We start from the raw sequence: 26,576 nt of genomic DNA, 5'->3' as shown, positions 1-26,576 counted from the left end.
GTTTAGTTTTAAGAAGGGCTATGATCATTTAAACTATAAGTTCAATGTATACCAAAGTTAACTTGGCCTATGCTCAGCAATGATCATATGTAGTAAGCTGGTGAAAGCCACGATGGTGTTGGTTAGGTCAGATCTCTTTCACTGTCATAATTTTCTCACAGTTGCACATTTTGCAAAGGTGGTATCAAGTTGAAAGGAGTATACTCTTGTGAAAAGCATAAAATTGTTTTATTCATTCTGTCCCTGAAACAGGTACTCCCACTTGTTGATAGTTTAAATTTAAAAAGAAAAATCATAATCCCTGGATGTTGTGGTAAATGAAAATTCCAATGCAGAAACTATGGAAACACCAGCTTCAAAACACCACATTCATTTGTTAAACTTCAGAGATGCAAGCATTTCCATTTCACTGTCAGCTTATAGAATATATAGAAGAAATTCTGAACCTCAAAGATCAATTCATCCAGTACGATTCTGTTTGAAGAACTAAGATTTTTGAACACAAGGGATGTTCATTGGCCTATTGTTGGAAAGGTTACAACATGCTTGTTTTGCTTGGGAGGAAGGGGTTGTGGTGGAAGAAAGGCCAGTGATTCACTGCATGTTGAAAATCTTCGTGATCCTCTGCAGAAATGAAATAAGGCCATAGATCATTCTGTAGAATTGAGAAAGAGAAAACAGTGAGTTAAGAAAAGATGTGCTGAAGACAGAATCATTCTGTTAAAAAATTACTCATGCCTTAAGAATTAATTACCTATCTCTTTAATAGGAGAAGAATGCATGGCCCTGTAGTATTATAGGGCACCCACACAGGCATTATTCATCATTGTAACATGTACACTGAATGAAACGATTTTTTTCTTCCAAGCAGAGCCCGATGCTGTTTATAAACAAACTGAGTCAAAGATTTAGTGATGGTGACAGGTGATGCAGAACATTTTTGGCATGAAGCACTTATTAGTATTCACTAATTAAATGGTGGGGGGCTTGGGTAATGTCTGACGGTACCCACTAATCATAGCTAATCTCACATCAAGTTTCTCTGAACTTTAAAGAAATCATATTGGTAGGATGTGTTTTAAGTATCCAACCTCACAGTCGCAATGCTGCCTCTCTTTGAAAGTTGCAGGCGATAGTGACTCCCGATTCAGGTTTGGAATTTATTGTCATCGTAGAAAAAAAAAATCCTGTGACTTTCTTTAGGCCTGGCCATTTCCTGCTTTCCAACTCAGAGCATTTTCTCACAGTTGTTCTAATGCAAGAACAACCTAATGGAAAACCTAATGCAAGAAAAGCTAGTTAATTCTACGGGTATTCAGCCTCACCGTCTACTCTTTTTGTTTTAAAAGTAGAAGCCAACATTCAGTGCCTCATTGGAGTGCTGTCAATTTTGGTTAGGAATATGCTTTTAAGGAGTTGGTTTGGATTTATGTTATTTTAGGGCTTAAAGCAGTTGGTCATCATACAAACAAGCCCTTCCCTTATGTGACATTGTTGTTCATAAAAGGCATCAAACTTTGCTCAGGAGAAAGGCTCATCTAAGGACATGAAATTGGTAAAACAACAACAACAACAACAACAAAAACCTTCCCCAAATACTCAACAATAATATTTGTCCCTTAAATATATACATTTTTTTCGAAGATCCATGTCATTAACTCATTTCAAGGGATATTGAGTACGTAATTTATTGTAGGAGTCTGTTATTGTTGTTGTTGTTGTTGTTGTTGTTGTATTTAAATGTGCACAGAAATGGTACCTTGAACACAGTAAAATTTACAATGACTTCTGGGATTGCTTCATGTTATTAATATTTTAGATTCATTTTGTCTTCTATTAGCCACATATAAACTCAAAGATGACATAGTATCATAATGTCAACCTAAATAAAATTGCTTATGTAATTATTTCTGCCACAAAACCTTTTCTCCAGTTTTTCCTCTAATTTGTGAGTATGAGGGTTGTGGAGAGAGAGAATGAAGAAGACAAGCTATGAGATAACCTTTCAAATAGTGGGGATATGTATGCATTTTTTTTTTTTTTCCAACAAAAATGTTCTGTGTTCTTCTGTAGGGTTTTTAAGTACTGGTGACCAGGCAGCAAAAGGCAACTATGGGCTCTTGGATCAGATTCAAGCACTGCGGTGGATTGAGGAGAATGTGGGAGCCTTTGGCGGGGACCCCAAGAGAGTGACCATCTTTGGCTCGGGGGCTGGGGCCTCCTGTGTCAGCCTGTTGACACTGTCCCACTACTCAGAAGGTAATAATGGTATCCCTGGGGTGGGTGGGCAAATGCCCTGAACCAATAAATGAATAGTCAGAGTTCATATGTGAAATGCATGTCCAGGTTGCTAGAAGTCACCCTGGAAATTGCTACAGAAAATGCCCTAAAGATAAAATGAACCCATCTTCATGTCTTTTAACTCAGTTTTTTTTTTTTTTTTTTTTTTTTTTCCATTTGCTCTCTCACTCAGGCGGGAGTGCAGTGGCATGATCATACGTCATTGCAGCCTCCAACTCCTGATCTTAAGAATTTTCCCATCTCAATCTGATGAATACCTGGGACTAATGATTAAATTTTTATTTTTATTTTTATAGAGAAGTGGTCTTGCTATGTTTGCCCAGGCTGGTCTCAAACTCCTGGCCTCAAGTGATCCTCCTCACTTGGCCTCCGAAACTGCTGAGATGACAGAATTGAGCCACCATGCTTGGTCAGCAACATTCCTAATTTAAATGTGTGACAATTAGGTGTCGGTTATAATGATTGGAACAAAATAACTCCTTTAGAAGGGTGGACACTTTTGTTTCTTTTGACATTCTCATTGTATTTGACCATTTGAAATTTTATTAACTTCTAGCTACAATTTGGTAAGAGTAATATGGAAGATAGACAGTATGTCAATAAGGAAGGGAAATAGTACGTCAATATTGTAGATTTATAGATTTTGTAATCAGCTGAGCTTTCAGCCAAATGTTTTTTATTAAGTCATTTCTCTAATTCACATTCATTCTTTAAATCTTCTGGAAACATTGAGAACATGGCTGGTGCATTAGTAGAGAAGTAGATTCTACCCACAGGAATAGTGTCTCTCTCCCTGACTCTGTCTACCTCCCTCTCTCACTCTTCCCCTTTCACTCTCTATTTCACTCTCTCTTCCTGTCTCTCCCTGTGTTCTCTCACTCTCTCCCTATCCCTCTGTCTCTTTTCCTCTGTCTCTCCCCCTTCCTCTCTCCCGTCCTCCCACTGTTTCTCCCCCATCTGCCTCTCCCTCACACTATCCCCTCACCTTTTTCTACCTTTCTGCCCTTCTCTCTCTTTCTCTCTCTCCCTCTCTGGTTCCCCACTCTCTTCCTCACTGTCTCTCTTCCTTCTCCCACACTCCATCTCTCTTTCTTTCTTTCCTCTGTCTCCCTCTCTCTCTCTCTCTCTCTCCCTTTCTTCCTCTCCTGCAAATATAACTTTCAGCAAAGTACCTTCTTACTTGTCAGTTCAGCATGAGACACTTGGAAGTGTTCACAGTTTGCTTTATCTCTCTCACACACTCACTTTTAGGAAGAACCTCCTTGCTGGGGCAGTCGGCATGAGTTCCTCTACTTGTCCCCATGGGAGCTCCAAACCCTCGCTGGGGCCCTGCTAATAACCTGGAAAAAACTGCTGCTGGCGAAACAGAGAAAGGGGAAATCACAGAAACACATGCACATCATATTACATCAACCAGACGTGCACTTGGACATGGTAGTTAGCATAGGCAACCATACCCAACCAGATGTGCGCTTGGGCCTCTAAGTAGTAGTTGCTTATGCTGCCTAACTGGTGGTCAAGAGAGACAGTCACACCCCTGAGCCCTGCCAGAGTGCCTGAGGCTCATTCAGTGTGATTGCCTGCTGTCCATACATGAGGCAGGCTCTCTGCAGTATCAGATGAGACTTCAAAGAGCAGTCTGCAGGAATTTGAGGCAATTGGTTCTGGAAGCCAGATCACAAATTCTTGGCTGTGGCCTAAAAGGAGGAAGCAGGAAAGTCTGCAGAACAGATCCAGTCCTCTGTTACTGGCCAGGTACAAATGAATATTCACAATAGCCATCTCAGTCATCAACATAGCATTGTAATTTCTTATGTGTCATTGGTTGTCTTCAGAATGGCACCACACTGACTGGACTATTTACATCTGAAGTACTCAAAATCTTAATGGCTTTTTATTTATTTATTTATTTATTTTTTTGAGGTGGAGTCTCGCTCTGTCGCCCGGACTGGAGTGCAGTGGCCGGATCGCAGCTCACTGCAAGCTCCGCCTCCCGGGTTAACTCCATTCTCCTGCCTCAGCCTCCCGAGTAGCTGGGACTACAGGCGCCCGCCACCTTCGCCCGGCTAGTTTTTGGTATTTTTTAGTAGAGACGGGGTTTCACCGTGTTAGCCAGGATGGTCTCGATCTCCTGACCTCGTGATCCGCCCGTCTCGGCCTCCCAAAGTGCTGGGATTACAGGCTTGAGCGACCGCGCCCGGCCTTTTTTTTTTTTTTTTTTTTTTTTAAAGAAGGAGTCTCACTCTGTCACTCAGGCAGGAGTGTAGTGGAATGATCTCAGCTCACCACAACCTTTGTCTTCCAGTTTCAAAGCGATTCTTCCGCCTCAGCTTCCTGAGTAGCTGGGATTACAGGTGCCCATCACCATACCCAGCTAATTTTTGTATTTTTAGTAGAGACGGTGTTTTACCATATTGGCCAGGTTGGTCTTAAACTTCCTGAAATTAAGTGATCTGCCTGTTTCAGCCTCTGGAACTGTTATTTATTCAAGTTATCAGCTGAGTAAGGTGGCTCATGCCTGTTATTCCAACAGTTTAGGAGACTGAGTGGGAAGTATGGCTTGAGCCCAGGAGTTTGCGACCAGCCTGGGCAACATAGTGGGACCACATTTATACAAAAATAAATAACAACCACCTGGGGCTGGTGGTGCATGCCTGTGGTCTCAGTTGCTTGGGAGGTTGAGGAGGGAGGATCACGTGAGCCAGAGAGGTTGAGGCTGCAGTGAGCGCTGATGGTGTCTCTACCCTCCCACCTAAGTGGCAGAGAGAGACCCTGTCTAAACATAGATACATAAAATTTAAAAATACCCTTATTTCAAGTAACTGGAGGACTTTCTTCACTTTCTGCACCTTCTGAACGAATTTCTAGATCACTATGCTCCTCAGTGTCTTCTTTAGCAAGATAGGGCAGATGAGGATTTCCTGAAATCCTCCAAACTCTGAATTCTTGAGTTCATAGTTGATACTGTTTTGCCCAGGAGACCAAAAAACCTTTGACCTCAAACTAGTGCTAATACCAGGAAGGGCTCATATTTGTACTAACTTTATTTTAAAAACAGGAACAGTGAATAATCTGATGAACCATTTGGCATAGAGATTTCTATGACATTTTTGAGAATACATAGATATTCACATTTCTCAGTTGATATGACAGGTGTAGATTTAGAAAGCAGTCAGAACCAAATTCAGGAGTAACGAAACACATATAAGACACATTAATTAGAGGAAAATAGTAATTATTTAAGTCAACAGGTTAGAAGTTATTATTTGCTGCAGAAAAACCTTTCTGTTGGTCATTTCTGCAAGGCAGTGCTTCTAAGCAGCCCATCAGTATCATCAAGAATTATGAAAAATATGAGTTCAGCACTGTGACTCCTACCTATCATCCTAGTACTTTGGGAGGCTGAAGTGTGAGGATTGCTTGAGTCCAGGAATTCAAGACCAGCCTGGGCAACAAAGTGAAACCTCATCTCTACAAAACATTACGAAAATTAGCCAGGTATGGCAGTGCACACCTGTAATCCCAGCTACTTGGGAGGTTGAGATGGGAGGATCAGTTGGACCTGGATGGCAGAAGCTGCAGCAAGCCAAGATCATGCCACTTCATTCCAGTCTGGATAGCAGAGATACACCATGTCTGAAATAAAGATAAAGATAAAAGTACCCAAATTGTTGGCCTTAGGAATTCTAGTCTAATGAAGACAAAGAATATGTGGGAAGAGATAGTTTTATGAAGGTATTCACCCCAGTATTATTATCATAGCAAAGAATGAAATGAAATACAAGATGAAAAGAAGAGGAAAGTTATGAGAAACCATATGCATTAATTCAAAAGAATAATAACTTACCTAAGATATTCAACAAGTGGAAAAACACAGTATAGACAGCTATATAAATATCGGGCTCAGCTATTCAAAACAATGTTTGAATGGGAGAGAATGATGTAAGAAAGAATTAAGTTAATTCCTAACATACGCGTTATGCTAAGGTGAGTTGTGCTTTAATGTGTGACTTATGGGTTATTTTTTTCATTATCTAAGATTTTTGTTCTCATCAGGAGTTATATTACTTCCCTAACTTACAAATAACTGTTTTATATATGTTACATATATACACACACGTATATATTATATATGTTACATGTATATATATGCCGCTACCTAAATTATTGTCAGTAGTTATAAGAAGGGTGGGAAAGAAATATGTCAGAGCATTTGTCTAATTCTGAACGTTTTAACTAATGAAAGTATCCAACAGATTACATATTTGCATTCTTTCTTTTAGATATTTTAAAATAATCTTCAGAGCCAAGTACTCGAGTCAATACTTGCACATTTCTGACAGAAATGTCCCCAAGATGGCCTTGATGACATAACGGTTAAAGCCATATTGGTTTTCAAGTTGCAGTCTTGTGTGTCATCTTTGGGCAATCCTTCAGTCTTTAAAATCACGTCTTCCTGATGACAATCATATTTTCCTCATATTTGATTGCTTCCATGACATTAAAAATTGACAGGGTATCTGGACTTAGAGCTGAATGCTTTATTCTTTTTTTTTTTTTTTTTTTTTTTTTTTTTTTTTTTTTTTTTTTATTATACTTTAAGTTCTAGGGTACATGTGCATAACGTGCAGGTTTGTTACATATGTATACTTATGCCATGTTGGTGTGCTGCACCCATCAACTCGTCAGCACCCATCAATTCATCATTTATATCATGTATAACTCCCCAATGCAATCCCTCCCTCCTCCCCCCTCCCCCCTCCCCATGATAGACCCCAGTGTGTGATGTTCCCCTTCCCGAGTCCAAGTGATCTCATTGTTCAGTTCCCACCTATGAGTGAGAACATGCGGTGTTTGGTTTTCTCTTCTTGTGATAGTTTGCTAAGAATGATGGTTTCCAGCTGCATCCATGTCCCTACAAAGGACGCAAACTCATCCTTTTTTATGGCTGCATAGTATTCCATGGTGTATATGTGCCACATTTTCTTAATCCAGTCTGTCACAGATGGACATTTGGGTTGATTCCAAGTCTTTGCTATTGTGAATAGTGCCGCAATAAACATACGTGTACATGTGTCTTTGTAGTAGACTAATTTATAATCCTTTGGGTATATACCCAGTAGTGGGATGGCTGGGTCATATGGTACATCTAGTTCTAGATCCTTGAGGAATTGCCATACTCTTTTCCATAATGGTTGAACTAGTTTACAATCCCACCAACAGTGTAAAAGTGTTCCTATTTCTCCACATCCTCTCCAACACCTGTTGTTTCCTGACTTCTTAATGATTGCCATTCTAACTGGTGTGAGATGGTATCTCATTGTGGTTTTGATTTGCATTTCTCTGATGGCCAGTGATGATGAGCATTTTTTCATGTGTCTGTTGGCTGTATGAATATCTTCTTTTGAGAAATGTCTGTTCATATCCTTTCCCCACTTTTTGATGGGGTTGTTTGTTTTTTTCTCGTATATTTGTTTGAGTTCTTTGTAGATTCTGGATATTAGCCCTTTGTCAGATGAGTAGGTTGCAAAAATTTTCTCCCATTCTGTAGGTTGCCTGTTCACTCTGATGGTAGTTTCTTTTGCTGTGCAAAAGCTCTTTAGTTTAATGAGATCCCATTTGTCAATTATGGCTTTTGCTGCCGTTGCTTTTGGTGTTTTAGACATGAAGTCCTTGCCCATGCCTATGTCCTGAATGGTACTACCTAGATTTTCTTCTAGGGTTTTTATGGTATTAGGTCTAACATTTAAGTCTCTAATCCATCTTGAATTAATCTTCGTATAAGGGGTAAGGAAAGGATCCAGTTTCAGCTTTCTACTTATGGCTAGCCAATTTTCCCAGCACCATTTATTAAATAGGGAATCCTTTCCCCATTTCTTGTTTCTCTCAGGTTTGTCAAAGATCAGATGGCTGTAGATGTGCGGTATTATTTCTGAGGACTCTGTTCTGTTCCATTGGTCTATATCTCTGTTTTGGTACCAGTACCATGCTGTTTTGGTTACTGTAGCCTTGTAGTATAGTTTGAAGTCAGGTAGCGTGACGCCTCCAGCTTTGTCCTTTTGACTTAGGATTGTCTTGGCAATGCGGGCTCTTTTTTGGTTCCATATGAACTTTAAAGCAGTTTTTTCCAATTCTGTGAAGAAAGTCATTGGTAGCTTGATGGGGATGGCATTGAATCTATAAATAACCTTGGGGAGTATGGCCATTTTCACGATATTGATTCTTCCTATCCATGAGCATGGTATGTTCTTCCATTTGTTTGTGTCCTCTTTGGTTTCACTGAGCAGTGGTTTGTAGTTCTCCTTGAAGAGGTCCTTTACATCCCTTGTAAGCTGGATTCCTAGGTATTTTATTCTCTTTGAAGCAATTGTGAATGGAAGTTCATTCCTGATTTGGCTCTCTGCTTGTCTGTTGCTGGTGTATAAGAATGCTTGTGATTTTTGCACATTAATTTTGTATCCTGAGACTTTGCTGAAGTTGCTTATCAGCTTAAGGAGATTTTGGGCTGAGACGATGGGGTTTTCTAAATATACAATCATGTCATCTGCAAACAGGGACAATTTGACTTCTTCTTTTCCTAACTGGATACCCTTGATTTCTTTCTCTTGCCTGATTGCCCTAGCCAGAACTTCCAACACTATGTTGAATAGGAGTGGTGAGAGAGGGCATCCCTGTCTTGTGCCAGTTTTCAAAGGGAATTTTTCCAGTTTTTGCCCATTCAGTATGATATTAGCTGTGGGTTTGTCATAAATAGCTCTTATTATTTTGAGGTACGTTCCATCAATACCGAATTTATTGAGCGTTTTTAGCATGAAGGGCTGTTGAATTTTGTCAAAAGCCTTTTCTGCATCTATTGAGACAATCATGTGGTTCTTGTCTTTGGTTCTGTTTATATGCTGGATTACGTTTATTGATTTGCGAATGTTGAACCAGCCTTGCATCCCAGGGATGAAGCCCACTTGATCATGGTGGATAAGCTTTTTGATGTGCTGCTGAATCCGGTTTGCCAGTATTTTATTGAGGATTTTTGCATCAATGTTCATCAGGGATATTGGTCTAAAATTCTCTTTTTTTGTTGTGTCTCTGCCAGGCTTTGGTATCAGGATGATGTTGGCCTCATAAAATGAGTTAGGGAGGATTCCCTCTTTTTCTATTGATTGGAATAGTTTCAGAAGGAATGGTACCAGCTCCTCCTTGTACCTCTGGTAGAATTCAGCTGTGAATCCATCTGGTCCTGGACTTTTTTTGGTGGGTAGGCTATTAATTGTTGCCTCAATTTCAGAGCCTGCTATTGGTCTATTCAGGGATTCAACTTCTTCCTGGTTTAGCCTTGGGAGAGTGTAAGTGTCCAGGAAATTATCCATTTCTTCTAGATTTTCTAGTTGATTTGCGTAGAGGCGTTTATAGTATTCTCTGATGGTAGTTTGTATTTCTGTGGGGTCAGTGGTGATATCCCCTTTATCATTTTTTATTGCATCTATTTGATTCCTCTCTCTTTTTTTCTTTATTAGCCTTGCTAGCGGTCTGTCAATTTTGTTGATCTTTTCAAAAAACCAACTCCTGGATTCATTGATTTTTTGGAGGGTTTTTTGTGTCTCTATCTCCTTCAGTTCTGCTCTGATCTTAGTTATTTCTTGCCTTCTGCTAGCTTTTGAATGTGATTGCTCTTGCCTCTCTAGTTCTTTTAATTGTGATGTTAGAGTGTCAATTTTAGATCTTTCCTGCTTTCTCTTGTGGGCATTTAGTGCTATAAATTTCCCTCTACACACTGCTTTAAATGTGTCCCAGAGATTCTGGTATGTTGTATCTTTGTTCTCATTGGTTTCAAAGAACATCTTTATTTCCGCTTTCATTTCGTTATGTACCCAGTAGTCATTCAGGAGCAGGTTGTTCAGTTTCCATGTAGTTGAGCGGTTTTGATTGAGTTTCTTAGTCCTGAGTTCTAGTTTGATTGCACTGTGGTCTGAGAGACAGTTTGTTATAATTTCTGTTCTTTTACATTTGCTGAGGAGTACTTTACTTCCAATTATGTGGTCAATTTTGGAATAAGTGCGATGTGGTGCTGAGAAGAATGTATATTCTGTTGATTTGGGGTGGAGAGTTCTATAGATGTCTATTAGGTCCGCTTGGTGCAGAGATGAGTTCAATTCCTGGATATCCTTGTTAACTTTCTGTCTCGTTGATCTGTCTAATGTTGACAGCGGAGTGTTGAAGTCCCCCATTATTATTGTATGGGAGTCTAAGTCTCTTTGTAAGTCTCTAAGGACTTGCTTTATGAATCTGGGTGCTCCTGTATTGGGTGCATATATATTTAGGAGAGTTAGCTCTTCCTGTTGAATTGATCCCTTTACCATTATGTAATGGCCTTCTTTGTCTCTTTTGATCTTTGATGGTTTAAAGTCTGTTTTATCAGAGATTAGGATTGCAACCCCTGCTTTTTTTTGTTCTCCATTTGCTTGGTAGATCTTCCTCCATCCCTTTATTTTGAGCCTATGTATGTCTCTGCATGTGAGATGGGTCTCCTGAATACAGCAGACTGATGGGTCTTGACTCTTTATCCAGTTTGCCAGTCTGTGTCTTTTAATTGGAGCATTTAGTCCATTAACATTTAAGGTTAATATTGTTATGTGTGAACTTGATCCTGCCATTATGATATTAACTGGTTATTTTGCTCGTTAGTTGATGCAGTTTCTTCCTAGCCTCGATGGTCTTTACATTTTGCCAAGTTTTTGCGATGGCTGGTACCGGTTGTTCCTTTCCATGTTTAGGGCTTCCTTCAGGGTCTCTTGTAAGGCAGGCCTGGTGGTGACAAAATCTCTAAGCATTTGCTTATCTGTAAAGGATTTTATTTCTCCTTCACTTATGAAACTTAGTTTGGCTGGATATGAAATTCTGGGTTTAAAATTCTTTTCTTTAAGAACGTTGAATATTGGCCCCCACTCTCTTCTGGCTTGTAGAGTTTCTGCCGAGAGATCTGCTGTTAGTCTGATGGGCTTCCCTTTGTGGGTGACCCGACCTTTCTCTCTGGCTGCCCTTAAGATTTTTTCCTTCATTTCAACTTTGGTGAATCTGGCAATGATGTGTCTTGGAGTTGCTCTTCTGGAGGAGTATCTTTGTGGCGTTCTCTGTATTTCCTGAATTTGAATGTTGGCCTGCCCTACTAGGTTGGGGAAGTTCTCCTGGATGATATCCTGAAGAGTGTTTTCCAACTTGGTTCCATTTTCCCCCTCACTTTCAGGCACCCCAATCAGACGTAGATTTGGTCTTTTTACGTAATCCCATACTTCTTGCAGGCTTTGCTCATTTCTTTTTCTTCTTTTTTCTTTTGGTTTCTCTTCTCGCTTCATTTCATTCATTTGATCTTCAATCGCTGATACTCTTTCTTCCAGTTGATCGAGTCGGTTACTGAAGCTTGTGCATTTGTCACGTATTTCTCGTGTCATGGTTTTCATCTCTGTCATTTCGTTTATGATCTTCTCTGCATTAATGAGTCTAGCTGTCAATTCTTCCACTCTTTTTTCAGGATTTTTAGTTTCTTTGTGCTGGGTACATAATTCCTCCTTTAGCTCTGATAAGTTTGATGGACTGAAGCCTTCTTCTCTCCTCTCGTCCAAGTCATTCTCTGACCAGCTTTGATCCGTTGCTGGTGATGGGCTACGCTCCTTTGCAGGGGGAGATGCGCTCTTATTTTTTGAATTTCCAGCTTTTCTGCCCTGCTTCTTCCCCATCTTTGTGGTTTTATCTGTCTCTGGTCTTTGATGGTGGTGACGAACTGATGGGGTTTTGGTATAGGTGTCCTTCCTGTTTGATAGTTTTCCTTCTGACAGTCAGAAGGACTCTCTGTTGGTCTGTTGGAGATTGCTTGAGGTCCACTCCAGACCCTGTTTGCCTGGGTATCAGCAGCAGAGGTTGCCGAAGATAGAATATTGCTGAACAGCGAGTGTACCTGTCTGATTCTTCCTTTGGAAGTGTCCTCTCAGGGGTGTACTCCACCCTGTGAGGTGTGGGGTGTCAGACTGCCCCTAGTGGGGGATTTCTCCCAGCTAGGCTACTCAGGGGTCAGGGACACACCTGAGCAGGCAGTCTGTCCGTTCTCAGATCTCAACCTCCGCGTTGGGAGATCCGCGGCTCTCCCCAAAGCTGTCAGACAGAGTCGTTCGCGTCTGCACCGGCTCCCGCTACTTCCCCTGTTGGTCTTCAGCTGTGCGCTGTCCCCAGAGGTGGAGACTACAGAGACAGGCAGGCTTCCTTGAGCTGCTGTGCGCTCCACCCAGTTCGAGCTTCCCAGCGGCTTTGTTTACCTACTTAAGCCTCAGCAATGGCGGGCGCCCCTCCCCCAGCCTCGCTGCTGCCTTGTGGATAGATCGCGGCAGACTGCTGTGTTAGCAGTGAGGGAGGCTTCGTGGGCGTGGGACCCTCCCGGCCAGGTGTGGGATATATTCTCCTGGAATGCCTGTATGCTTACAGCGCAGTATTGGGGTGGGAGTTACCCGATTTTCCAGGTGTTGTGTGTCTCAGTTCCCCTGGCTAGGAAAACGGATCCCCTTCCCCCTTGCGCTTCCAGGTGAGGCGATGCCTCGCCCTGCTTCAGCTCTCGCTGGTTAGGCTGCAGCAGCTGACCAGCACCGATTGTCCGGCACTCCCTAGTGAGATGACCCCAGTACCTCAGTTGAAAATGCAGAAATCACCGGTCTTCTGTGTCGCTCGCGCTGGGAGTTGGAGACTGGAGTTGTTCCTATTCGGCCATCTTGCTCCGCCCCCCCGAATGCTTTATTCTTTAGTGCATCAGTCTGGGATTCACAGAAATGGCAGGAAGTGACTGTAGATGGAATGCTGTGATTTTTACAGCCTGCCATCTCTTGTCCTGTCATGATTAAAAATACAGATTTTATACTTCTGGACATTCATGTAGTAGACTGAGCTGATGGAGAATGTTAAGCTATATAGAATTTTACTCCTAAAATTGCCCATGCTTTTTCAATTTTCTCACCGAGTGGACCATTTTTCAAATGTGGCAAAAAAAAGAAAAGTAAAAAATTAAAAAAAAAAAGCACATCTCTGAGTTTCTAGTGGATACAGTCTTGAAGAAAATAACTTAAAAAAACTTGTTATTTGGGTACCCAGTTGAGTGATAGGCATAGCTAAGCTAATGCATTTATTTTAATTCCCAAACATTAATATCTTCATTAGACTCAGGGTAGAAATGCATTCCTAAATTAGGACTCTGAAATTCATTCAACCGGATTTATTTTTTCTCATAATGAAGAGACACCTGGATTTGTTTGTGAGACAAGGGAGGCTTTGACCTTTTACTAGTTTAAGGCCTGTTTGTTTGTTTGTTTATTTCTTCCATCGGAAATGGGAATGCAGTTGCTGTTGAGTTTTTATACATGGCATCCGGAGGCAAGGAAGCAAAAAGGACACTAAATTGTGGAAGAAAACAAGAAATCACATGTGTTTTACCAGTGCAGGGAAAAGCCTCAATGTGGTTTCATTTCCTTAAACTTGTGTGTGTGTGTATGTCTGTGAGCATGTGTGTAGAATATCATTCCCAAAAATGAATGTTCAGGGGGAGGGAATCCAAATGAAAATGGGTAAAAGGTCCCCTGACAGAGTTGAATTCTACTAGTCCAGAAATTCACATGCTGAGAGACAATCACAGCCTTCATTGCTCAGTAAAAGCTGCGTTTCTGTCCTGCGGGTTTTAATTTGCATGTCCACAATTTTGCACCTGCAGGTCTCTTCCAGAAGGCCATCATTCAGAGCGGTACCGCCCTGTCCAGCTGGGCAGTGAACTACCAGCCGGCCAAGTACACTCGGATATTGGCAGACAAGGTCGGCTGCAACATGCTGGACACCACGGACATGGTAGAATGCCTGCGGAACAAGAACTACAAGGAGCTCATCCAGCAGACCATCACCCCAGCCACCTACCACATAGCCTTCGGGCCCGTGATTGACGGCGACGTCATCCCAGATGACCCCCAGATCCTGATGGAGCAAGGCGAGTTCCTCAACTACGACATCATGCTGGGCGTCAACCAAGGGGAAGGCTTGAAGTTTGTGGATGGCATCGTGGATAACGAGGACGGTGTGACGTCCAACGACTTTGACTTCTCCGTGTCCAACTTCGTGGACAACCTTTACGGCTATCCTGAAGGGAAAGACACTTTGCGAGAGACTATAAAGTTCATGTACACAGACTGGGCCGATAAGGAAAACCCGGAGACGCGGCGGAAAACGCTGGTGGCTCTCTTCACTGACCACCAGTGGGTGGCCCCCGCCGTGGCCACTGCCGACCTGCACGCGCAGTACGGCTCCCCCACCTACTTCTATGCCTTCTATCATCACTGCCAAAGCGAAATGAAGCCCAGCTGGGCGGATTCGGCCCATGGCGATGAGGTCCCCTATGTCTTCGGCATCCCCATGGTCGGTCCCACCGAGCTCTTCAGTTGTAATTTCTCCAAGAACGACGTCATGCTCAGCGCCGTGGTCATGACCTACTGGACAAACTTCGCCAAAACTGGGTACGTTCTTCCTCGTGTTGTGGTATCACTGTCCTCTTCGCTTGTTTGGGTCCTCAGTGTAAGTGTTCCTTCTACCGGCATGTGCACGAGAACACATGCATACACACACATACCCATGTGTGCACACATATACACATACAGACACACAGTTATATACACAGCAATAACAAGGAGAGTCTTCCCCAGCATCTGTGAGAACTCAAATTTTCTTTATTACCAAAGTGTTTTAGGAGTAAAACACTTTAGTGTCAAACCAGATTTTCACTAGATTTCTAATTGCCCATTAGAAATTCTAGAGTTCCTACTTGCAGGTGCAGGACTTACACATACATAATGGTTCTGTTAACAGCTGATCAAACAGTTTTGTTTTTGTTCTTATTGTTGTTGAAGAGACACAGTCTCGCTCTGTTGCCCAGGTTAGTGTGCAGTGGTACAACCCTAGCACACTACAGCCTTGAACTCCTAGGCAAAAGCCATTCTCCTGCCTCAGCCTCCTGAGTAGCTGGGAGTACAAGTGACTACCTTGCCTGGCTAATGTTTATTTTTTTATTTGTTTCATAGAGACAAAGTCTCACTCTGTTGTCTATGCTGGAGTGCAATAGTGCAAGCATAGCTCACTGTGGCCTAGAACTCATAGATTTATTTGCTCCTCCCATCTCAACATCTCAAGCAGCTGGGACTGCAGACATGAACCACCATGCCTTTACGTGGATTTTTGTAGAGACAGGATTTCCTATGTTGCCCAAGCTGTTCTGAAACTCCTGGTCTCAATGGATCCTCCCTCCTCATCCTTCTCAATAGGTGGGACTACAGGTGAATGCCACCATACCCAGCTAATTTAAAAATTTATTTTGTTAGAGACAGGATTTTGCTATGTCACCTGAGCTACCACTTGGGGAATTGCTTAGATTGCCTGGCCATAGGAATACAAACAATTGTCATAATATTTATAGGGAAATGTAAACATATATTCCTATATGTATTTAACATATATAGAGAAAAAGAACTATTCTCATATGTATAATATATACATTATATATAATTTGCATTTGTATATTGACATACATGTAAATACCAGTATATCTGTGTGTAGCATATACAAATACTAACATATATACTATATATGCATATGCAATATACATAATATATATACAAATACAAACACAACTACAAATATGTATATACAATATACAAGTACAAATATATGTACATACACATACATATTTGTATTTCCTTTGCCATATAGCTAGATAGAGAGTGCAAAGGAAAATATATGATATTTGTATTATATTGTTATATGGTATGCATATATAAACACACACATATGTCACAGGAAAGCTCATTTATTGGTCTAAATATAGTATAAAATATAAAATATACAAAAAATATACATTCAACAGAGTCTGCCAATATTCTACCGAGCGGATTCTCTGCAAAGAACCAAAAGCATCCTAAATAGCTACAAATATTGTGTGCATCTTTTCATTTTCTCTTGTCTAATAATATAACTATGGAAATCAATGGGGTATCATTCTGTTCTACTTGTGTGTACCACTGTCATCCACCCTGAGTTTCTGTAAAGTGAATGAAAGAACAAGATGTGCATGTCACTCAGGGAGAGTAAATCTTCCCATGCAGAGTGAGGCTCTCAGACTTCCGTGACCCTGACATGCATGAGCTTTGCACAGTAATTCTGAGAAGATCAGATGACAGGGTGTTTTTTTTTTTTTTTTTTTGGCAAACATATAGCATGTTAGCATGTCTTTGAAGTGGAAAATGTAGCATCTGGATACCAACTTTCAAAAATCAGACTCTGTAGATTTGGTCTGAGATTGGCTACCAGGAGAAGAACAGAGGAGGCACCAATATTTGATGGAGATGCTTGTCTATCATTGAAAGGTTCTTTCCTGTGTGAAGAAATGACTGAAATCAAATTCATAATTTTTTCAAAGTAACCCTTGTTTATTAGTTTTGCTTGGGCTGCTGTTTCTAGAGTGCCAAAATCTGTATGGCTGTGCCAGGCATAGTGACTTATGCCTATAACCCCAGCATTTTGGGAGGCCAAGGCCGGAGGATTGCCTAAGAAGGGCAAGATTTTAAGACCACCGTGGGCAACATAGTGAGAGTCTGTCTCTACAAAACAAACGAAAAATATTAGGAGGCCACGGTAGAATGTGCCAAGAGCTGAGAAGTCTCAGCTTCTCAGAAGGCTGAGGTGGGAGGATCACTTGAACACAGGAGGCCAAGACTGCAGTGAGCCATGTTTGCACCACTGCCTTCCAACCTGGGTGACATAGCGAAACCTGTGTCTTTAAAACAAGCAAACAAAATGCATGAAAAACTGTGTGTCATATGACAACAGAATTTATCATTTTACAGTTCATAAGACCAGAAGTCAGCAACGAAGGTACTCCCAGGCCCAAGTTCTCTTCAAAAGTTGCAGGGGAGTATTCCTTGCTGCTTCCTAGCTGCTGGTATTTGGCTGCAATCTTTGGCATTCCTGGGTTGCAGGTGCACAACTACACTCTGTGTCTTTGTCATCTTATGGCATCCCTGCATTTCTCTGTCTCCACATGACTGTCTTCATATAAGGGCATCTGCCAAGGTGCATTAGAAGCTCACTTACTCCAGTATGACCTCCTAACTTAAATAATCACATCTGCAGTTACTCTATTTCCAAATATGCTCACATACCTCATGAGGTATGGGGGTTAGGACTTCAGCATATCTTAATTTAGGAGGAGACAGTATTCAATTTCTAATAACCTGTGAAGACAGGGCCACACCTTAACACTAAGATAGGTGGTGTCTACGCTTGTAGAGAATTCCTTTGTCCTGAAGCCTGAAGACTTGCAAGAGAGTTTCCCAAAAGGGCTATACTCAGTCAGTCTTCACTGTATTGGCAGCCAAATATATTGCTGAGTTCATATGGTACACTGTGTTTACTTACTTCCATTAAAACCCTATGCTTTTTCTTTTCCTCCTTATAGGATTTGAAAATAAACTTTATCGATTATTTTAAGTGGAAGGCTAGAGTTAGTCTTCATATATTTTATAGAACCATTAAAACAATAGTGAAATCTAAATAATGCTGTTAAATTCTCATTAACTCTTCCTGACTCCCATAGGCTATGAGACTGAGGCTGGCTCTTTCATTACTTAAAAAAAGAAAAAGAAATAAAGGAAAAAACAATAGGAAAGAAAGGTAGTTAATTAGTTTTGTGAGGTGATTATTATCACTGCTGGCACCAAATGGATGCTTTTACCAAGATATCATGAAAGTCTGAGAGAGCCGTGAGAATAACAGTGAGCTCTCTGTTATTGAGTACTTTTTAATGCCATGAATCTGTTTCTTAAAGTCACTTGGCTTAGAGCCTGTGACTTCCACCCTGTATTTAGGGAATACATTCACATTGCCATTCATGGTCTGTGTTGAAGCTGCTTCTGGCTTTTGTGGAGGCCCTGACATCACTGGAGGAGATGAGGAAGCAAAAACCACTAGAACTTGGAGAGACACTCTGATGTTACTCAAATCAAAAGCTGCAGGTAGAGAGTTCACTGAGGCAATGAGCTCCTGAAAGTCAGTCGGTCTGAAGCCTCTATTTTTGTTTCCTCATCCATAGGAAACATCCCTGAAATAACAGACTGTATTAATGCAGTGAATTATTTTGTTTCATTAGAAAGGTATTAGAATGACTCAAATGATTCATCAAGGAAGTTGCTGAGAACTTACATGTCATGTGAAATGCAAGGTGTGGATTCAAATATAAATAGTTTAAGTGATCACACTTCTTTGGCAGCCCCATAAGAGAAGGAAATGAGGAATTTCACTGTTGCTAGTTATTTGTTTATTGTAAATTAGGTGGTGGCCTGATCACTCCAGGGCAGAGAAGGATTCCCTGGTCATCAGGTACAGAGAACAAGCCAACCTGATGTCTGTAAGGAGAAAACATGGGACGCATCTTATCTGTTGTCATGGTGTGAGCTGCCAAGTTTAATGCCATTCTACAAAGCACACACTCAGATGATTACCACAGAAAAGGAGGGGATATTTCTGCATTCCTTCACTGTCCCCTTCCAGCACTGGAGGTGACAGGAGGAAACAAGAAGAGCTCACAGCGTGTCTGTCACTACACAGTGCTGTGGGGAGAGGATCACACTGTGAGAGGACGTTTCACCACTCTCAGTGGTCGTCATGTCATGTGTTTTAAACCTGCAGGCACAGCATAGTCTCCTGATGACAAATGTTTACAGAGATGAAGCGGATGGTATCCGGATGCTTCTTTACAGACATCTCAAAACAGATGGTTGTGACCCTTAGTATAAGTTTAAAAGTACATATACCCAGTATACATAAACCTTTGAAATTTGAATGATCACAGAAAAATGATGTTAGAATGTGTATGTCAGAATAAAAAAAGGAAGGGAGGATGAAGGCACTGAAGGAAGCAGAGTTGCAATGAAGGAAAGAAGGAAGGTAAGAAGGGAGGGAGGGAAAGAAGAGAGAGAGGGAGGAAGAGAGGGAAAAAGGAAGGAAGAAGAAAGGGAGGAAATCAAAGGAGTAAAGGAAGGGAGGAAGGAAGGAAACAAAGAGGGAAGGGCGAGAAGAGGAAGGAAAGATGAAGGAAAGAAGGTGAAAGGAAGGAAGAAAAGAAGGAAGAAAAGGAAGGAAAGCGTGAGACAAAAGAGGGAAGAGAGGAAGGGAGGAGGAAGAAAGAAGAGAGGAAGGAAGGAAGGAAGGAAGGAAGGAGAGATTTGGAAGAGAGAGAAGGAAGAAATAGATGGAGACAAAAAAGAAGGAAGGGAAAGAGGAAGGAAGAGAGGGAGAAAAAAGAGGGAATGGAGGAGGAGAGGAAGAAAGGATTGAGGGAAGGGAGGGATGGGGAAGGGAAAGGGGGAAAACAGGGAAAGGGAGTGTGAGAGAGAAAAGAGGGAAAGGAGGAGGGGAGAAAGGAAAGAAGGAGAGAGGGAGGGATAATTGGATCCTTGCTTACAAATCATGTCACCTGTATATTTTCATGTTAGCATTAGATAAGAGGGACCCTCCCATCTTAGAGAGGCAGAGTCAACAAGCAAACACAGTAGAAAATGAGAAGGAAGTTGCTGCAGAAGTCTAAATCATAAAAACCTTGATGAATATAGGATGTTGAAATCAGTGAATGCCAGGGCCTCAAATAATCCTTGCTACTTTTTAATTACTGTTTTGAAAAGGGAAGTATGTGCCCAGACCTATAGCTGAGGGGGTTCTCCCCTGTAGCAAGGAGGTGTTTCAGCATTAGTCCAAGTCAGGGAACTAAAATCATGCTTGAAGAGAATGGTGTAAGCCCAAACATGCAGAGCCATTGCAGAAATAAGGTAGATTGAAAGCATTTTTGGATATGAGAAATACCGTCAAATGCAAGTGAAAATGATATCTAAGGTTTGAAAAGGGTTCTAGAGAGTTAAATTTATTTTCCTCTAAAATTATTTGGGAAATAGGAGGAGAAGGGTTTGTCCAAGTTGATCAGTAAAATTCAGGTGCCCATTGATCCAGGATTCTCTCATTTTGAGCTCTGTGCAGAAAGAGATGGGCAAAAAGGAGTGGGGGAATCATGGTCTTTTTTTTTTTTTTTTTTTTTTTTTTTTCCTGAGACAGTCTTTCTATGTCACACAGTTTGGAGCGTGGTGCTGTGATCTCATGTGATCTTAGCTCACTGCAACCTCCACCTCTGGGTTCAAGCAATTCTCCTGCCTCAGACTCCCAAGTAGCTGGGATTACAGGCTCCCACCACTGTACCCAGTCCCCAGAGAAACACCACAAATGATATCACTCACATCCAGAATGAAGAGATCATGTCTCTGCAGATGAAGCAGCTATAACATGATCACGAGTGTGAGTCGCTGCAGGCACACGACACACGGAGGCTCACCTGCCCACCAGACTACACCCTCATGCTGCACTGGTTGACAGATGACATCCCACTTGTGATGCCAAACACCAACGCCATGATTCCAAATACACTGACGGGGATGCAGCCTTTGCACATACAGTATAGTATAGTATAGTATAGTATAGTATAGTATAGTATAGTATAGTATAGTATAGTATAGTATAGTATAGTATAGTGTAGTATAGTATAGTATAAGTGGCTAATTTTATTTTTAGTAGAAACAGAGTTTCACCATGTTGGCCAGGTCTCAAACTTCAGACCTTGTGATCTGCCCACCTCAAACTCTCCAAGTGCTGGGATTACAGGTGAGAGTCACCATGACTGGCCAAATCTTGGTCTCTTTATAAGATATGACAAAGAGCAGTGCTTTAAAGTTATCAAACAATGCATTATAATATGTAATAGAAGAACTTATGTGCTTTTGAAAGTCAGAAATGGGCAGAAAAATTTGTAATGGCAAATCAGATCAACGTGTATTTTCATTTTTTATGTTGTTCCACTAAGTCTGAGGCTTGTACATGAGATTGATTTCTATCTTGTTTGCATCAGACATCATCACTGCTGTTGAATGTTCTCTATTCTATCAATAATTTATATTTAACCATTGCTAAACCTGGGGCAGGGGGTGGAGGGAGGAAGTCCCAATGAAGTATTTAGCAGGGATTGGTTACAGAGAGTTGCAGCATAATTCTAGTTGTAAAGGAGACCTTTACTACCAAAAAGGGATTTTAAGCTGAATGAATGAACATCTTCACCTGGTGTGGCAGAAGAGTCACTGAATGCATAGTAAACTAGTTTGGTAACAGATTGTTAACTGCTAACAATGTTTTGGGTATAAGGAAAACCTGTACTACTTAAAGGAACGGCTGACAGGATTCACAGATATTTTTAGAGAGATCATAGTACTATATCCATCTCTAGCTGAAGAAATGAACAAGACATTAGAATTGCACTTGAGTCTCCGATGCCAAGATTACATATCAAATAAAACAGGACAGATGGAAATGGCTGTCTTAGGTGCTGATGGATAAGGAGGAAGACATGTATTGAGTCTTTTACTACAGAGACCAACTTGTGTTTCTATGCTTAGTCATTACAATCTTTAATTTTACTCACAGTGATTTAAACATTTCTCATGCTGAAGAAAGACTAAAAAATAAAACACTGATATCATACATCTAGACTTCACTGTCTGCAGGGTTTGGTAACAGGAATGGCGTGGGCCGTCATAATCTCCACAAATTTATCTGGGTTTAAGAATTCTGGCTATGTATCTCTGAGATCTTTAATAGATGGAGTGTATCAGGCAGCAGCTCACTTATCCGGATATCCCAAATCCTTCTCTTTATTCTTCAAGAGCAAAATAAATATGTTTTCTTTACCTTTCAAATATACCCTGGATTCCTTCAAAAACTGCCCAGTAGTGAACATGAACAGAGTACTCCATCTCCTAGATGCTCACTGCCTAATAGATAAAATAGCCACACATTTAATAGACCCAATTTAGTAAAATTGGATCCAGGAAAAAAAGGAGGAATCTTCACTTCCATTTGTTTCTTTAGAACACTACAAATCAATAACAAATATTAGCAGGAATTTTTTCCTAAAATATTTATTCATTTATTTTTATTTCAACTCATTAAATAAGTAAAAACTTCATAATTTTTTCAGAAGTCCTTAAAGAAGCAAAAGAAACATGAGATATTATAATGAATCCAGTATTTTTCAAAACCATATCAAAATATATGCATACTAAATAAAAAACAGTAGACTTTTCAAATGTATTTTTTATGAATAAATATGAGATCTCATGGTATTAGAACCTACGTGATTTTACATTTATTTGTTCTCACCCTCTTAGTAACGTGAAAGCACAGAAGTTAGTATGCATTCAACTAATAGGTAGGGGTTGACTTTATTTTTCTTCTCTATTACATAATACATCTTATATCTATATCTATAGATAGATATACAGGTATACATATATAAATATAATATGCACACATATATACACTGCATATAGTATATGGTTAGTATGCAGTATAAACTGTGGTACATAGTAAACTTGTCTATAGTTTGTAATATACAGTATACTTTTATATACTCTATAATGTATGTAATATAGAATTATAGCATATACTTTGATATACAGTATATCACTCCATCATTCCCTAGTTCCACCTCTCTTGCAATACTGTAGGTGTTCTAATTTTTCTATTGGAAGAGAAGGGATAATATTTGCTGAATTATTACCATATGTCTGACATTTTGTCATTTTCTTTCAACCTTCGTCACTAATCTCCAAGCCTAATATTCTTATTCAATATGTAGGTGGCTAAGTTAAGGCCAATACTGACTGGAAATTTTGCTGAAGATTTCACAGCTGTTAATGAGCCAGAGCTTCAGAAATTTGAATACAGGGACATTATTTCTTTTAAAACAACCACAGACTCAGATTGAGGGCAGAAAATCTTCCTTTAGCACATGTGGCATCTCTGAGTCAAGTACATTGTTTGAATCCTGCACAATGTCTGGTAATGACTAGATACATACTCTTCCTTGGTCCTGCAGCCTTCTGCCATACAGGGCAATAGGCAATGGCTATAGGTAGCTTCACAAAAGTTCCCCTAAGGAGGAGTTACATGGAAGATGGACCTTAACTTACACCTGGAGACATTGATGAGGATGTTGCAACTCCCTGCCTGCCTTAGTCTGCACGTCACATCTCAATGTTCAGTATTAACCACTAGAGGACATTTTACCATGCATAATTTCAATTTTTTAATAATAATTAGACCTTAAAATGTAATTGGTTTTATAGCTTACTTTATCAACCATAAGAAAAGGAAGAAATGAGAATTTGCTATATTTGTTTTTGAAGGGGAAGTGTTATCTTAAAAGAGTTGGTTGCAAAAATGTTTAAAGGCTCTATGTTTTATGAATTATCTCCAATCTTTTATGATTCTCCTTCTACCTTTGCCCATTTGTGCACATAACAATAAGATAATTTTTCAGTGTATAGCTTCTAAGCACAACTTTGCATCTCTAACTGCCTTCAGCTTGTTTCTGGGTGTCTCATTTATCCTAAACATGTTTACCTCACCATAACTATATGTACCATTGTAACAAACTTCTTACAGCAAATGTGGTGTGCTTTCATCTTTCCTGGACTCTGTCTTCAAAAAGTGTTTATGTGCATAGGTATTTTACTTTCAAAAAGGGAGCAAACAAATGATGCATGTGTTGATTTATAAACAGCTTGTAATTATAAAGCCTATTTTATTTTGAGTGTTAATATCAATTTTCATTGCTAAAACTGCAACATCTGTTCATTTACTTCAAATGCAATTATTGAGCAAGACAGAGAATGGCCACTTGTTGAATAATTCTACTTTTTTTTTTGAGACGGATTCTCTCTCTGTCTCCCGGGCTGGAGTGCAGTGATCGGATCTCAGCTCACTGAAAGCTCCCCTCCCGGGTTTACGCCATTCTCCTGCCTCAGCCTCCCAAGTAGCTGGGACTACAGGAGCTGCCACCTCGCCCGGCTAGTTTTTTGTATTTTTTAGTAGGGACGGGATTTCACCATGTTAGCCAGGATGGTGTCGATCTCCTGACCTCGTGATCTGCCTGTCTCGGCCTCCCAAAGTGCTGGGATTACAGGCTTGAGCCACCGCGCCCGGACGAACAATTCTTAATCGGAATTTCTCAGCCTCAGTACTGTTAACATTTGGGTCCAGATAACTTCCATGCTGTGGGGGTCTCTCCTGTGCACCAGAGTGTGTTTAGTGGCATCCCTGACCTCCACCCTTCATAGAAACTGCCATCTGTGTATGAAAACCAAAAATGTCTCCAGACCTTGCCAAATATCCCTTTGGAGCAAATCACTCCTGGATGAGTTTTACAGTTCAAAAGAGTGAAACTTGAAATACTGAAAATGTTCCTAGAGACACTTAGTTTTCCTTTTTTCCGTTTACTTTTGAAGATCATTTGATGCCTTAAAAGTAGTAGACATGTTATAAAAACACCATAACACTGCTATCAGGGTTTATATTTAAAAGAAAAATAAGCAATTTTTAAAGGAAAAGACAACATGGTAGACATGTCTAGGATTAAAGCAGAATGTACCTTTGCTGCTTGGGTATTTTGTGGTAATCGAAAAATATATAAGAAGAGTGATTGTAACTTCCTGATTTATTGGTTTAAGATAATTTCATGTCACATGTGGAAGGGTATGACCTTTCTTTTTTTCTTCCTTCTATCCCCAGTGATCCAAATCAGCCAGTTCCTCAGGATACCAAATTCATTCACACAAAACCCAACCGCTTTGAAGAAGTGGCCTGGTCCAAGTATAATCCCAAAGACCAGCTCTATCTGCATATAGGCTTGAAACCCAGAGTGAGAGATCACTACCGGGCAACGAAAGTGGCTTTCTGGTTGGAACTCGTTCCTCATTTGCACAACTTGAACGAGATATTCCAGTATGTTTCAACAACCACAAAGGTTCCTCCTCCAGACATGACATCATTTCCCTATGGTACCCGCCGATCTCCTGCCAAGATATGGCCAACGACCAAACGCCCAGCAATCACTCCTGCCAACAATCCCAAACACTCTAAGGACCCTCACAAAACGGGACCCGAGGACACAACTGTCCTCATTGAAACCAAACGGGATTATTCCACTGAATTAAGTGTCACCATTGCCGTCGGGGCATCGCTCCTCTTCCTCAACATTTTAGCCTTTGCGGCGCTGTACTACAAAAAGGACAAGAGGCGCCATGAGACTCACAGGCGCCCGAGTCCCCAGAGAAACACCACAAATGATATCGCTCACATCCAGAACGAAGAGATCATGTCTCTGCAGATGAAGCAGCTGGAACACGATCACGAGTGTGAGTCGCTGCAGGCACACGACACGCTGAGGCTCACCTGCCCACCAGACTACACCCTCACACTGCGCCGGTCGCCAGATGACATCCCACTTATGACGCCAAACACCATCACCATGATTCCAAACACACTGACGGGGATGCAGCCTTTGCACACTTTTAACACCTTCAGTAGAGGACAAAACAGTACAAATTTACCCCACGGACATTCCACCACTAGAGTGTAGCTTGGCAGTATTTCCCTTCCTATCCCTCTGCACCACCCCCTCAGCAACATAGAAGAGACAAAGAGAATCTCCAAACCAGGAATGTTTTTTTGCCACCGACTTTAGATAAAAATGCAAAAGGGCAGTAATCCCATCCCAGCAGACACTTCTCATTGGCATTTTCCAGTATTGTGAGATCAATTTCTGACCATATGAAATGTGAATAGTATCTGTTTCTGTTACAATACTGCTTTAAGATCTCTATCATGCCAACAGATATTTTGTGTGACTAGGACATCACCATTTCAAGGACCTGTGTGTTTCCAACATCATGGTAGCAGCTCACACTTCCAAAACTCAGCCAGGGACACTTAATATTTTTTAATTACAATGGAAATTTAAACATTTCTATCTAGGCTACATAATGAATGGTTCTTTTTAAGTGCAGAAAGAATCTATGGGCTTTTACCCAGCACATACAGCTGTAATCCAGAGAGAAGGAAATGTAGAATTTTATTATCAAAGTAAAAGAATTGACTGCACAGCAAAATCCATAGGGTTCTGTGGAAAGAGGTGTTTTGCCAGCCTGAACTATATTTACAAAACTTTGTAAAAAATAAAAATGTATATAGCTGTTGAGTTCAAACAAAAACTGCAGACAAACAAAAAAGAGAAAGGCTTTTATTTGTGTTTTCAGTTTGAAAGAACTTTTAGCAACGTTATG

At 40.7% G+C, this 26,576-nt stretch overlaps 1 protein-coding gene across 1 annotated transcript; it reads left to right on the top strand.

The window, feature by feature from the left end:
• Window positions 1-2,075: 2,075 nt before the first annotated feature.
• Window positions 2,076-26,176, top strand: LOC104673356 (neuroligin-4, X-linked-like). The gene is made up of 3 exons (XM_030926270.1): window positions 2,076-2,259; window positions 14,039-14,828; window positions 25,024-26,176. Exons 2-3 carry the CDS (start codon window positions 14,149-14,151, stop codon window positions 25,871-25,873), a joined length of 1,530 nt encoding a protein of 509 aa, XP_030782130.1. The 5' UTR covers window positions 2,076-2,259; window positions 14,039-14,148; the 3' UTR covers window positions 25,874-26,176.
• Window positions 26,177-26,576: the final 400 nt, after the last annotated feature.

This window comes from Rhinopithecus roxellana, chromosome 22, assembly GCF_007565055.1.
Source record: "Rhinopithecus roxellana isolate Shanxi Qingling chromosome 22, ASM756505v1, whole genome shotgun sequence".
Classification (NCBI taxonomy): Eukaryota; Metazoa; Chordata; class Mammalia; order Primates; family Cercopithecidae; genus Rhinopithecus; species Rhinopithecus roxellana.
Note: the sequence above shows the minus strand (reverse complement) of the source record. Positions and strands in the feature narration are given on the sequence as shown.

Coding starts and splice junctions, on each gene's coding strand:
- LOC104673356 (XM_030926270.1), top strand. CDS start 14,149: ATGCTGGACACCACGGACATGGTAGAATGCCTGCGGAACAAGAACTAC. Junction 14,829..25,023: donor ACAAACTTCGCCAAAACTGG/GTACGTTCTTCC, acceptor TTCTATCCCCAG/TGATCCAAATCAGCCAGTTC.